The following is a 14,953-nucleotide window of genomic DNA, read 5'->3' on the forward strand; positions in this document are numbered from 1 at the left end:
TGGATAATCTGACTTGTGTTTATGAGCCTTTGGTTGTATATTCTTGAGAGAAATTTAATTAATTCCTCCTAGGCATATTCGAGTAAATCAATCAATGTTTAATGTTTGAGCTTACTTTTGTGTAGCATTGTTTCAAGCTCCTTTGAAAGAATAGAGCTACATACATCAGTGTGTGAAAGCCGTTTTTTGAGTAAGTTGGAACTTTGTAATTCAGAGTTATGAAGAGGATACTCTACCATAGAAAAAGGCTACCACTGGTGTAGTGTGACAGCGTCTTCATGGGTTACAATTATTTATAATTTCGAAAAAGACTTATTTGTCATTGGGCAATGTTCCCTTGCATACACTGTCACACACTTATGCTTGAAACTATGCAAGAAAAATTGTACACAGTTTATAAAAAATAAAAAAAATGTGTGTAAGACTCATACATGTTGATTGATTCACTTAAGAATATGTGCTTGTGACTGAATTGTGGTTTATTTCTCTTGAATATTCTTTCTAATTTTTTATTTACACAAGTGTTCTTATCCATGGTATACACTAACACTTATTTTCAGTTGCTTGATTTTATTCTTATCAGGATGACTCACATTAATCAATGCAGAAATTTTTGGTTGAGTTATATTTTTGTACTTTCTTTTTATATATAAATAAAATAAAAATTTGTTTGACAAGGAAATTCATGGTGGACCGAATCTTTGTGGTAATTATGTGAAATTACGCATTTATTTTGTGTGATTTAATATATTCTTTATTTCCAAGGATTTTATTTTTGTCTTCTTTCTCAATTTGGAATACCATGATTTGTATCTTTATTGTCTTGTACCTTGTTTAGCATTTTTAAAAAAGAAAAAAAAAAGGGGGAAAATGTCAATAGGAAGATCGTGTGGGGTTATTTTTCTGGTTACCTTTTTAGTATTGGCATTTTATATCTATTTTACTTCCTTTTATAAAATAAAATAATAAAAAAAAAGGTAAGTTGTTTTATGTAGATCGTGTGTCTTAACGTTTGTTTCCTTTTTTTAATTAAAACAATTTTTAAAAAAAAGGGAAACCTCTTATTTCCGTGGGTGTCCAAATTGGGTAAGTTTTTCCTTAAAAAGCTTGCCATTACCCTTTTTCTTCTCACCCACGATCTCTCTAAGTCACCTCTTCTTCTTCTAATTTTTTTTTCTCTCATTTTTTTTAAGTGTTTGCTGCATTTCAGAGAAGGAAAATGGTGAAAACTCATGGAGCTTCCTCTAAGAAAATCCCTGCTTCTCAATCCCAAAAGGTGCCATCTCCATCGCCTCCTCCATCTGTGTCAACGGCACCTCCATCTGTTCCAGCACCTGCCACATCTATTGGAAAAACTTGCAAATCCAAGGCGCGCAAGAAGGTGTTCTCCCTCTCTAATGAACACCCCATGGTGTTTCCAAATATCACAGCTGACATTGTTGATGTTGCACCACCATTTGAAGTGGTGGTGCCCTCTCGAGCCAAGAACCCATCTCCTCTTCCGATTGATTCATCTCTGACGGCTAGGGCAAAATCAAAATCTGTTTCATCTTCTTCCAAAGCTGCTGCTGCTGGGTTACTCAAACTTCCCTTGAAGCCGAGCTAGTCCAAGAAAAATTCTGTGGCTCCCAAAAGGAAATTGGGGTTGGACACGTCTTCTTCCCCCTTGACTGCTGCCAAGAAAAGATTGAAGTCTCATCCCCCTTCTCTGTCTTCCTCCGAATCTGACCCTGAGGAAGAAAAGTCTGAATCTGAAGCAACCCGTGATATCACCTTATTTGATGAAACGGTTCCTGACAATGCAGAATCAGAGGCTGAGTCTGATGAGCCAGAACAAGAAGGAATTGTCCCCTTTGAACAAGAAGCCGAATCTGACTCAGAGCCAATTGCATCTCCTTTGTCATCCAAGGCTAAAGGGAAGAGACCTATTTCTGATCCTACACCTTCTCCAAAACGTTCAGGTGTAAATTTCAAACCTTATTCTTCAACTTTTTGTTATAATGATAATGCTTGTGATATGGTTCTCTATGCTCAAAGGAAATTTATCATTGAAAGAAATTATGTCTTGAGTGATCACCGACCTTATGGTGTGCTAACAATGCTTCAAGATCGAAAATGGATAGGTTCTTTGGTTAAATTTACTGGTTTTGTGGATAGAATAGTCAAGGAATTCTATGCCAATCTTACTAATGAAATTATTAAACCTAAATCTCCTCTGTATTGTAAAGTGTTTGATAGGGGCCATTGGTTCTCTTTTTCTCCTCAAGACATTGCCCATGCTTTGCATCATCCTCTTGATGTCGAGGAAGATGATGATCTTGCCACTCTTGACAAGGATACGGTTATCACTGATTTAGTAGGGCAAAAAATGGTATGGCCATCTAATACAGTCATCTTGGTCTCTAATCTCACCTACACTTATGCTGTCCTCCATAAGTTTGCCACAACGAATTGGAAGCCAACTTCTCACACCGCAACTATATCATTTGACATGGCTTCGTTTTTGTACAAGGTGGGGACTAGTATTGGTATAAATTTGGCTATGGTCATCCATGATCAAATCATTGGGTTTCAAAAAGGTAATAGGAAAAACTTGAATCTTCCTTTTCCTCAAGTTATTTATAAAGTGTTGAGTATGTAGAAAAAAGATCTCCAACGTGATCAAGAAGACTTGGTGGCTTCCACTACTACTGCTTCCTACAAGGCCTCTGCTCCTCCTACTGAAGCCACTGATGCTCCATCAACCAAGAAAGTCAAGCCCCAATCTCTGAAGTTTGCCCCGGATGACATTCCTCATGCATCTTCCTCTGTTCCCACATATTGAGGACTTGTTGCTACGGATATAGCTGCTGTTCGAGCCACTGTAGATTATTTGGCTGCTCGAGTGATGTCGATTGAAGGACTGCAACATTCTGTGTTGGATGCTATTCAAACTCTGTCAAAGGATCCAGTCGTTTAATTTTACTTATTTTTATGTCTACTGTCCTAAGAACATTGTTACTCTCTTTTGTTTTTGTTTTATGGTTCTTTGGAAGACACAAAGGGGGGGAGTAGATACTTCCAAAAACCTGCTTTGTTTATTATTTAACTCTGGACCTTCTTATTTTGAGGGAGAGTGAAGTCTAGTTTCTTTAAATGTTTGTTATAAGTTAATGCATATTTGCAGGGGGAGTAACTAACATTTGTGTTGCAGGTTTTTGAATTAATTTTTTCTATCAAATTGCCAAAGGGGGAGATTGTAAAATCCTTTATTGGCATATTTGACAATATTGACAAAATTAATTAAAGAAAATTTTTCGAAATGGGTAGTTTCCTATTTTGTTGTAATGTGTTTTCTATAATCAGATTATTCTATATATGTTAATAAAATAAATATATAATTTCCTATAAAAGAATATATTTTCTTGAAATGGAAATTATTGGTATTTATTTTTATTTTTTGATCTGATTTGTTTGTCCAGAAATCATGTACAGCTTGCAGATATAATGTATATATTGTTTCCTTATTTATTTAAGGAAACTGGGTTTAAAAACTGTCTAGGTTCAATGAATCTGTTTGAACGGATTGCCAGTCTGTTTGAATAGACTCTGACTTTACTGTTTGGGAAGATTTTCCATTTATTGGCTGATTGGTTTCTGATTTGTTTTCTACAACCTAAAGGGATTCTAAAAAGTATATAATCATCCTTAGGTCGCTGGTTTTTGATCATCTCTCTTAATGTATTATTTTCCAAATATCTTTCAAGTTTTAGAGAGACGTTTATTATGTGAAGAACTTGAGTCCAACAAGTTCTTAGTGGTTTATTACAGTGTACTTCTGTATTGTTTTCTTTGTGTTAATTGTGCAGGTTGAACACACTTGGACATTGTTCATCAAGCTTCGGGAGAATTCTTGTTCGTGAGTCATTTTTCGGGAGGAAAAGTGCAAGTGTTATGATTTGAAGGGAGTTCAAGATCTTAGCACTTCAGAAATTTAATTAGGAGTTTAGATTACAAAAGTTGCGACAAATTCAAGAGGGAGTCTTTATTTGTATAAGTCAATTTGGTTTTGTAATCGTTTAGATATTCTTCTAATAAATTTCATTCTCTGGGCGTGGCCCCGTGGACTAGTAGCAATCTGCAAAGATTGTTGATATCACGTATAATTTCGTGTGTTCTTTACCTTATGTTCGTTTTTATCTTCTGGTGATAAACTGTTTAAACATATATGGTTTTTGTTCAAACAGTCTCTGTGTCCGTTTAAACATTTCCGTAACAGTTCAGCAATTAATTATTTAATTTGAATAATTAAGTTGGTAATCATAAAAAGCAGAATTTCAGTATAGATTCCATATTTGTGTGCTATGTCCCCAGCCATTTACATCAATGAGTTCCCAAAATAAAAGTTTCTAGCATGATAATTTTGACAGACCCTAACAAGTGAATCAAAGAACTCATATAACATAAACAGGAGGTCATAGTAACTTCAGGATTAAGATTTATTTGTATATAATCATCAGTTGATTTATTTAATTAATACTTTGAAACGATATTTAACTAAGTATTAATAAACATATCTGGTCAAGTTCTATATATTCTCTAATATATAAAGTACCTCCACTAAAGTGTCATACTACACTAGTAATTCGAATCTAGATCACATGTATTCATAATACTAGTGGACAATACTTGTAGTAATTAATCTAAAGATTACATAACTTTATTTTACTGTGAACTATTCAAATTCATTTATCTCAAACGCAATCCTCTTGTACCAATATGTGGTTGAGATCACATATATGAACTTAGGAATTTTTTCTGATATTTACTTAATATTATCACAAAATAATATAGTCCATAAAATATATCCATAACAAATTCAATTTATTTATTTATTTCTTAAAATAGTGTCTGCTACATATGCTTTCAGAGCACAATTCTCAACATATATATGAACATCTATAGCTTCTGATGAAGAAGTAAAACAATGGTTTCCTTTTAGTTTGGTTCAATGTGCTAAATGATAGAGATCTCATTTCAGTAATTACTATTAGTTTACAGAAATATCATTTACAAGGAACTAAGTGTTTTAAGGATTAAATACAATGAGGGGTAAAATAGTATTTTAATCCCATCTCATTGTAGACCGTCTATAGAGGATTGAGAGACAATTATGGTTGTAACAATGGATAGCTAATAATGTATTTTTATTGCTTATAGAGCATTCTATGAATTCAAGAGTGCAATTCCGAGTCTTTAGTGGAATCACGAGGAATTAATAAGTTAGTAAATTTATTTGTTAAATTTATGATAACTTATTGGAGCTTGATTTCATAGGCCCATGGTCCCCACTATACCTTGGATAAAATCATCTAGATAGTCTATATTAATTGATTTAATTATCAATTAGAATTATGACCAAGTCAATTTTGGATAGTTTCACAGAGTTATACAATTTAGAGAAGAAAAGAGATTTTACGGAAGATTTATTAATTAAGACCAATTGGTGTTTAAATTAATAAATAAGTTTAAATCAATGTTCAAATTATAAATAATTAATTTGATAAAGGATTTAAATAATTGTTCAATTAATTAATCAATAGAAAATAATACAATCCTTGATTTTAAGTCCAACGGGCTTATAATTAAATGAGAAATTTCATGGGCCTAAATCCCATGATAATTTCGACCATTAGGCTGATATTATCTATTATTTTATTGATTTTTAATTAAAATAAATGAACTAATTGAGCCTATAAAAGGAATGCTAAGTGAGAGTTGAAATTAAATTTTTAGAAAGACTATCTGACAGAAGATCAGAAGATCTATTCTTGATGCTCTAGGTTTTAGATTCTCTCAACAACATAAGTCATTTTCTAAGCCTCAATATTCTCTTCTATTCTTCTTCCTTTTGTATTTATCTCATGTGTTGAGAATTGCCCATTCTACTCTAGGTGATTCTAAGGATACTTTGGAAGAATGTGAAGAAATTTGAATATCGGTTCAGTTTCTTGGTGATACCCTGCGCCAAAAAGGATTCAAGGGTTAGAGAAATTGAAGGAAGGACTTATTGATTCCACTGCGTATATTGTAAGTGTTCTTATCATTATCTTTGTTTAAATTCCAATATAGAAATATGTTCTAGGATGTCTTATATTAATGTATTTAATATATGATTGACATGAAAATAATTAAGATCCTATGTAAAGTTTTCCCAACACAATGAACATAGAGAATGATTAGAAACGAAGAATAAACTTGTTCGCTTGTGGCGTGAAGGCATGCTTTGCTCGACAACTGCAAAATAAGTTTGTTAGCTCGTGTGCCTTAACAAGGAACTAACAGAATCAATCTGTCTCTATTCATTTACCTTTGCAAACATGATGCTAACAGACTAATGGATCAAGGGAAATAAGGGACTTGTTCGCCCGAGGTTACTTCTAAGACGTGAACAGGGATAAAAAATGTCAAGCATGTAAACTCACTTGAAAAACTCTCTTAGCATTATTTGTTCATCATTTCATCTCCAATCCGACACCTTTCTCCGACTCAAGGTTTACCGAGGTAACCTCCTATCAAGGAGACAAGAGAAGAGTCGACCCCAAATTGGAAGGAGAATAAATGGAGATGCTCCTCAGAGATTAACTCACGAGCCAAACCCTGAAGAGAGACCTTAAGGGGATATTCTGGTCGCATACCCGGTTTAACCAAACCTGATACAACTATGAACAAAGATCACTTCTCAAGGGGATCATTGTTAAAGACTGCTTCATAAATAGATCATGATTAGAAAAGAAGATAACCTCGAATTCTGATCTTTATTAGGAAAGAGGACAACTTCAAATTCTGATCGTTGTAAGAAAAGTAGATAACCTCGAAGTATGATTATAATCAGGAAAGAGGACAACCTCGAATTCTACATTATAAAACTAGCTCGAACCCAAGCTAAAAATAGCCCAAGATTTATAAATTGGTCACTTGGGTGCATATAGGTGTTGTCTATAACCATACCACGAGCTCGGATAAAATCTACACAACTTTTAAAAAAAGCTTTGTCTTGACCTTTTGGAAAAAAATTAAAGTGTGGAGAAAACCGAGTATCAAAAGGCACAATATTACAAATTTTTTGTGCAGTTTTTTTTTAAGTAATATTTTAAGCCTACCATGCTTCTACGAATAAAGGAGTATGAGTTGCGAGTAGTTATAAGCTCATCATACTTATATGTTTAAATAAGTATGCAAAATGGTTGTGAGAATTAACGAAATAAGTAGACGTACTAGGAAGTTAAAATATCGCCATCAAACTTTGAAAAATTCAAGTTAGTATAAAAGTGAAATTTGGAAATGAAAACCAAGCTAGTACAATAACTCGGGTTGTCAAATAGGATTCCAAATTAAACTTGAGAAACTAACATGATAAAATAAAAGCTATAAAATCTTGGTCTTAACCAGGTACAAGGCTTGAATAATAACAGGTACGCTATTAAGCTGTAAAACCCCGGTCCTAACGAGTTAAGGGGCCTGAATTATAACAGGTATGCTATTAAGCTATAATACCATGGTCCTAACCAAGTATGACGCCTGAATGATAACATGTAGGCTATTGAGCAAAAGAAAACCTAGTCCTAACTAGGTACACAATGTGAATACTAACAGGTAGTTGTTAAGAAAAAACTTATACCTGGTTGAACCAGGCTTGAACCGAGAAGATAAAATCAAATCGGAAGCATCCTCAAAAAAGAAGACACCCTTGAGCTGTGATCAAGGATAACTTCGAATTTTGCTTACTTTTAGTAAGAAGATAACCTCACAATTTGATCACAATCAGAAAAGAGGAAAACTTCAAAACAGATCGCCCGCCAGTTGGAGGTGTAACCTTCAACTCTGTTTTTACAAAGAGAAGCCTACATGTCGCAAAGAAATAACTCTTTTTCAATCTATTCGCCAATTTGTATGTCACAAAAATGTACAGGAAAAGAAGAGATCGGGAACCATGAAAGATAATCTAGCAATAATATGCTTCTACATTGGGTGAACAAAATCCTCAAAGTACAAGAATATGTACCAACATGGAACTTGTTTGCATAACATAGCCCGTTTTCCTATGTCTGTATACATAAAGCAAGGAAAGTGATTCTGTTAGCCTATGGTGTCGATAAAATACTTTTTGCTAGCTAATTGTACCTTACCATAAACTAGCAGAAACATTTATAAGAGCCCAAGCGTAACATAACAAGTGATCAAGGACCAAGATTCCTCAATCACTTGGGGGGCACATAGGGTATAGGAGAGAACCCAAGAAGAGAATTTCTACAATTTTTTTTTTTTTTCAAAATAGAGTTCTGTTTGCCTTACTATAAAAACGAGATAAGAACAAATCAAAATCTCGTGAATACCAGTCTGCTCGATTGACCATGAAGGCAAAAGAATTTATTCGCTTGACCATGAAGGCAAAAGAGTTTGTTCACTTGATCATGAAGGCAAAAGAGTATGTTCGCCTATCAGTGAAGGATAAACGAGAGTAAAGGTCATATGGGAACAACAAGCAGATAAATACGGTTGTTCGCCCACAGTCTTTTAGAAAGAAAAAAATAACCTCAATTTCTAATCATTATCAGATAAGAGGATAACTTCGAAATTCTAATCGTTATCAGTTAAGAATAACCATCAATTATGTTTGCTTATCCTTTAATGGAATTTCTACTTCTGTTCGCCCATCCATGAGATTGGCATGTTCACCCAAACGTGTACCCAATATGGGAACATAATTAAAGAAATCAAAGACATGTCTGTTCACCCATAGTAGCCTATACTTGGCGAACAGGAAAAGAAGAGCTTGCTCAAAGCCCAACAAAGCTACCAGAAAAATAAGAACAAGCTTGGAGCCCAACAAAGCTACCAGGAATAATATGTTCACCCATAGTGGTATGCCTCTGTTCGTTTGCTTCTATGATTATAAGTCTCGATGGGACCTATTCGTTTGGTTATATTCCAAAATGACAAACAAAAGCTAAAATCTTCAATGGAATCTCAATGGGAGGTATGATCTCCCATGTAAGATCATCAATATGAAGTTTGTTTGTTTATAGTCATGTACATAGAGCTAACAGGTTCCAAAGAAGATACGGTACACAACTCATTCCCTCATGGGCTCCTATAGAAGGCACACAATACAAGAAAAGGCTTGTTTACTTATATGCTTATACTAAAAGCTAATGGAATAAAAATAAGTATTCTTGAGTGGCTGCTTAGGATAACAGTTGTGGGTCTGTTTGCTCAAGATTATATAGCATAAACGAACAGAGTGGATAAATGAAGTAAACGGGTTCATCTTCATTTAAATACGACTCAAGGTTTTCATTAAGGAATTCTCACATGTTTATCAATGAATCAACTTGCCATCTAAACCTCTCCTACCTTACTTATTTGATGTTCTCCTCGTAATAAGGGTCGGTGGTGGGTTGATAATCGCTCTTCTTCAGGGGCATAACGAGTTTCAAAGAAAATCTTATTCGTTTACATTTACAAAGAAAATTCTATTCATGTAGCTAAGGAAAGAGGCCTAAGACCATTTGTTTGTGTAGCTAACGAAAGTGGTCAAAGGCCATCTGTTAGTGTAGCTAAGGAATTAGGTCTGAAGCTACATGTTCATGTAGCTACACCTATATAAAGCGAACAGAACTACAAAAGGGAAAAACTATTCGCGTTAAATGTCACTTGCATGTATAAGCAAAAAATAATGGGGCCGTTGTTCTCATAACTAAGTCAGAATTGTGCAAAGCACGAAAACTGACTTGGGGGAAATGTTATACCCATTTTTTGGGCATGATGGCGTGTTAGAGAATATCAATATTAATCTGTTTGGATTAGTGTCATTTAAAGCATATGTATTGAACAATATTTTATGAAATAAATAATTGAAGTTTTTTTTTTGCATTTATTGGTTATTTATTATTATTGATAGAATAATATTATATGAATATCGGAAAATTCCCAAGTTCGTTATTCTGACTACAATCTTGTATTGGTGCAAGAGGATTAAGATTGTAGGGAATGAATTTAAATAGTTCATAGTAGAAAAAAGTTATATGAAATCTTTGGATTAAATACTGTAATTACGGTTCACTAGTATTATGAATGCATGTAATCTAGATCCGGATTACTAATGAAGTAGGACATCTTAGTGGAGGTACTTTATATAAAATGGTTATACATGAACGGGACCTAATTTGTAATTAATACTTAATAATGTCGTTTACTTTATAATTATTAATTAAACATATCAATAAGATGATCATATACAAATAGATCTTAATCGTGAAGTTATTAAGTACTCTTGTTTATGTTATATAAGTTCTTTGATTCATTCATTATGGTTTGTCAAAATGATCAAGCTGAAAACATTTGTTTTGGGAACTCATTGATGTAAATGGCTGGAGACATAATATACAGATATGGAATCTATACCTTTTTGAGAGGAATTGAATAATGGTTCTCGTAAGGGTTGGCTTTCGGAACTGAAGATTATTGAGCTCAAATTCATAAATTCATTTATGAATTAACCTTCACTCGTAAAGTTAATGGTGCTTAAGGAAACAATATATAATTAAAGAAGTTAAATGATAATTAATTCATACTTTAATTATGAACAATCAATATAGGATTGAATTGTATGTAGTGATTAGATCAATGGACACTTTTTTTTATACTTAAAAGTACTCAATAAATAAATGCCTATAATTACAAGAGTGCAGTCTCATATTTTTAGTGGAATAATATTGACATTAATTGTAATGCCTTTGTTAGTCCAAGAACATCACATCGTGTACTTTAAATAGTTCTTAACTCACTAAACAACACATTAGGTTGTAAACGTGCATCTAGGTGTTATTAACAAGCCAGGGTGAAAATCTCAGTCAAAATGAATGAATATATTTTAGTTAAAATGTTAAACTGTACATGGGCCCATAAAAGTGTTTACAAAATTATTTACAATCCAAAATGGTCATTACAGTATAAAAGTTACCACCCGCCGACCTAAGTGGCAAAAATAGGGTTAAACCCTAGTTCCTCTAAGAAACACCTTGGCCATGGTGGTCAAGCGGCTGCATATGTACACATCGCCCCCTAAGCTCTTCACTCAAGGCTGGGTGAGATTTTCTTTCCCTTTACATACACCATATAGAACCCATGAGCCAAGGCTCAGCAAGAAAACTTATTACTTCATGTATACAATATAAATAAATGATTCTGGGGCTTGCAGCCCTAATCAGATGATGACTAATAAGTCTTTCTGGCTAGATGACTAATAAGTCTCTCTGAATAGATGACTAATAAGTCTCTCTGAATAGATGACTAATAACTCTCCCTGAATAGATGACTAATAAGTCTCTCTGGGGTCTCGCGCCCCAAGCCATGTGACGCTATAGTCACCTGAGCCTTTTAGCCCTGACTCTAAGTAACTAGCCTTTAGACTAGACAAGCGCTTTAGTTTTCTTCGACCAATAGGTCAGTCAAGCAGTTAATGCTCATGTCGATTAGATCTAATCATATCGTCCTGCGTTAAACATGCTAATATGCTCTTAACTCATAAGCCAATACCATACGACCAGTGTTCAGTACTACTACCGATCATGACTGATAAGTCAGAACTTCACGACCAATACTCAACACCAATGTCATTTCTGACTAATAAGTAAGTGCCATTCAAAAGTAAGCAAAGCTGCCAGACATTTACAATGCAACCAATGTCCATAAATAGAGCACTCAACATGCCTCATCAATAACCATGCATGTCACATACTGGGTACAGTTTTCTTACCTCTGGTTCGAGTATAAAATAATAAAAGAATGACCCTTGAGAACGATCTGTCCTTAGGCCCCCTTAGTGGTCACCTAATCATAACCAAATATAAAATCCCATCATTAAAATAAATAATAAAAGGTTCATGGACTAAAATCCTGCTATCGGGACCTCGAATCCTAGTAAAACGGTTAGTAGATTCAATCCCGAGCTTAGAGAAATGAAAACCTGTGCCTAAACCTCGCTAAAACCCATCCTGGCACAAAAGGAACAGGCGGGCTGCGACCTGCCCCCAATGGCCGCGGCGCGCCCCCAAGACAGAGAGCCCCCTGTCTAGGGTGCCAGGGGCGGGCCACGATTTGCCCCTATGGATTGCGGCGCGCCTGCTAGACAAAACCCAGGGGTGGCTCTGGGATGCATTCAAGTCATGACTTCACCCTACTAACCCAGCTCCCCTACATTTTTCTCAATTCAAACTCAGCCAAATCTTCATCAAACCAATCCCAAAATCACAACCAAACATTTATACAACATATCCACCAACCTAACATCAAAACCCAAGCTTTATACCACTTGAAACATCACCAAATATGTAATTATAAAATCAAAATATCAAGCTATAAACCATCTGAAAAACAGAGCAAAACCAGGGATTTAAATCTTAGAATCTTTACCTCAAATACAGAATTGAACCCTTCCAGCCGCTGAACCCAATCCTGAACTCTCAAGCTTCCAAAACCTTAAGTTTGAATCCTCCTAGTTTGCTTTTCAAAAGTTCAACCCGAGAGAGAGAGAGAGATGATCGAGAGTGAGAGAAAAGGAACTTTGTTTTTGCCTTAAACCTTCTACAGCTTGCTAACTTAAGTATATCTAACAACCCAAATGAAAAAATTGCCCCTAGGGCCAAATTAATCCTTCAAAGCTAAGCAAGGGCAAAATTGTCATTTCCCATCTATCCTTTTAATCATAATTAACGTCCTCCAATCCTAGTTACTCCCAATATCCTCAAATATTTATTAAATCATATCCCATTACCCGTTCATTCCTGGTAATGTACTAATTACCAATTTACCCCCAAGCTCACCCCGAGTCCGAAAATTAACCCCGTTATGACCAAACCGCTAACTTGCATCCTAGGATCGTCTCATGCAGAATAGCTCAAACATATTCACATAATAATGTGGTCTCACCCAAATATCACATACATGCACATAAATAAACAAATATGCGCTCAACGACCAAAATTAGGAAAATGCCATTCTAATAAGAAGTGGACTCACATGCATGCGATTACCATCACATAATAATATAACTCACATAATCATGCATATAATCACATAATTGCATATTAAATCAATTATGGCCCTCCTGGCCCCCTAATCCAGGCATTAAGCCACATTAGGGAATTTGGGACGTTACATTAATAAATTAAGCTTATTATATTAAAGAATTTTAATTAATAGTCTAAATTTTTCGGAGCTTGAAATTATATGTCCATAGGTCTCCGAAATGGCTCTATCATCATTATTCAAGGTAAGAGTTAAAATTGGGAAAAATCATGGAAAAGACGTATTTGGAAGAAATTTGTTCTTCACGGTTAAATATGTAATTGAGACAATTAAATTGGTATTTTATTGAAAAAAGGATTTTTGAAATTATATTATTAAAATAATTGGCAATATCGAAAATGACAGTTAAATAATTAAGATAATTAATTAGATTTATTTATTTAAATAATGTGAAAAGATATTTATGATATATAATTCAAATTAGATTTGAATTTGAAATGATATTTATTCGTTAATTAATCTGATAAGATAAGTTATTAGGTTTAGATATTTTATAAATAAATTATTATTAAATAACAATTAAAAAAAAGTTGTTGGAGCACATCTGTGAAATCAGATATGTGTTACCCGCCCACCATAGTGCGTGTTCTGTAGTTAGTGTGTAGCAAGGTCCAATAATGGATCTTTATATTTCTTTTATTTATTTAATAATTGGTTTATCATTTGAATTTTAAATTTAATTAATTATTTTATGAATCTATTAGATATAAATTGTTTCATAAGACACTTAATAAAGAGAATATTCTAGAGATAAAAATCTAAACTTTTCGTAGAGAGAAAAATATAACGTAATATTTTTACTATCCCTGAAAAACTGTCTCAGACCTAATATTCCAAGATATTATGAGTTGAATACATCTTGTGAATCAGAAAGTTTCCCACCTTTACTCTATGTGCCCATACATGTCTTGAGGTGTAGAGATACATCTTAGAAGATCTTGGTCTGAGTGTTCAAAAGGATGCTTTAGATTGGATGTTTGTTGGAGGTAGTAAAAGATAGTGATGATTCTTGATTATTCTACTACTGGTAAATACTCATATTTTTCTTTCTCTACGATTAATGTTTTGCATATTAATGGATCCGGTTATTTAAAGATTGTTTAAATAATTTTTTTTAAAAATCTCTTGGCCCACCACCCCGTGCTTTCCGCTGCGCATATGGTAAACCAATTACCAACAATTGGTATCAAAGCATTCATTAATATCTGTATACATTAATTGTTGTGTGGTATAATATTCATTCTTATATTATTGTAATATGGGATGAATGGATGAATAATTATTTTGATGAATGTTTGTTCTTAAAAGTCGTTAATTATATGGTGTTTTCGGTTTAAGAATTATTCTTAATTTTTTCTAGATCTACAAAATGTAAGCCATTGGGGCATTTGATTTTTTGTATTAGTATAATTATTTTCAAAAGAATGTAATCTCGAGCCCCAATCCCTAAGGCTGCCGAGACCTTCTCAGCTCCTGCTGCCCAACATGAGGTAGCATCTGTACCAGCCATGCCCCTACGTGCCCAATTCCCCGTGCCCCTGTGCTCTTGAGCTTCCAACTACGCCCCTGCACTTGGCTCCCCGCGCCCCTGTGCTCCTAGGTCCTCGCACCCCTGCGCCTGTCTCCCAGAGCCTTGTGTTGGCAACATGGTGCTTAGGTGGCTCTTTCAGCTGCCCCATCAAGCTGAGCCCTGAAATTGCAAATCATCACCACTTGGTTCCTTACCCGAGCCCTAGGGTGGTTGATGGTTTCCTTGAATTTCTGGGATGTTAGAATTAATGCCCTAAAAGCATGTAAATACATTTTATTGATTTAAATAAAA

The 14,953-nt window shown here is 34.4% G+C and overlaps 1 protein-coding gene across 1 annotated transcript; it reads left to right on the forward strand.

Annotated features, from left to right (window-relative positions):
- Nucleotides 1–1,219: 1,219 nt before the first annotated feature.
- On the forward strand, nt 1,220–2,824 carry LOC133806225 (uncharacterized). Its single transcript, XM_062244351.1, has 3 exons — nt 1,220–1,575; nt 1,636–2,545; nt 2,642–2,824. The coding sequence occupies exons 1-3, from the start codon at nt 1,220–1,222 to the stop codon at nt 2,822–2,824; spliced, it is 1,449 nt and encodes a 482-aa protein (XP_062100335.1).
- The last annotated feature ends 12,129 nt before the right edge of the window (nt 2,825–14,953 follow it).

The sequence above is a fragment of the Humulus lupulus genome, chromosome X, assembly GCF_963169125.1.
Source record: "Humulus lupulus chromosome X, drHumLupu1.1, whole genome shotgun sequence".
Taxonomy (NCBI): domain Eukaryota; kingdom Viridiplantae; phylum Streptophyta; class Magnoliopsida; order Rosales; family Cannabaceae; genus Humulus; species Humulus lupulus.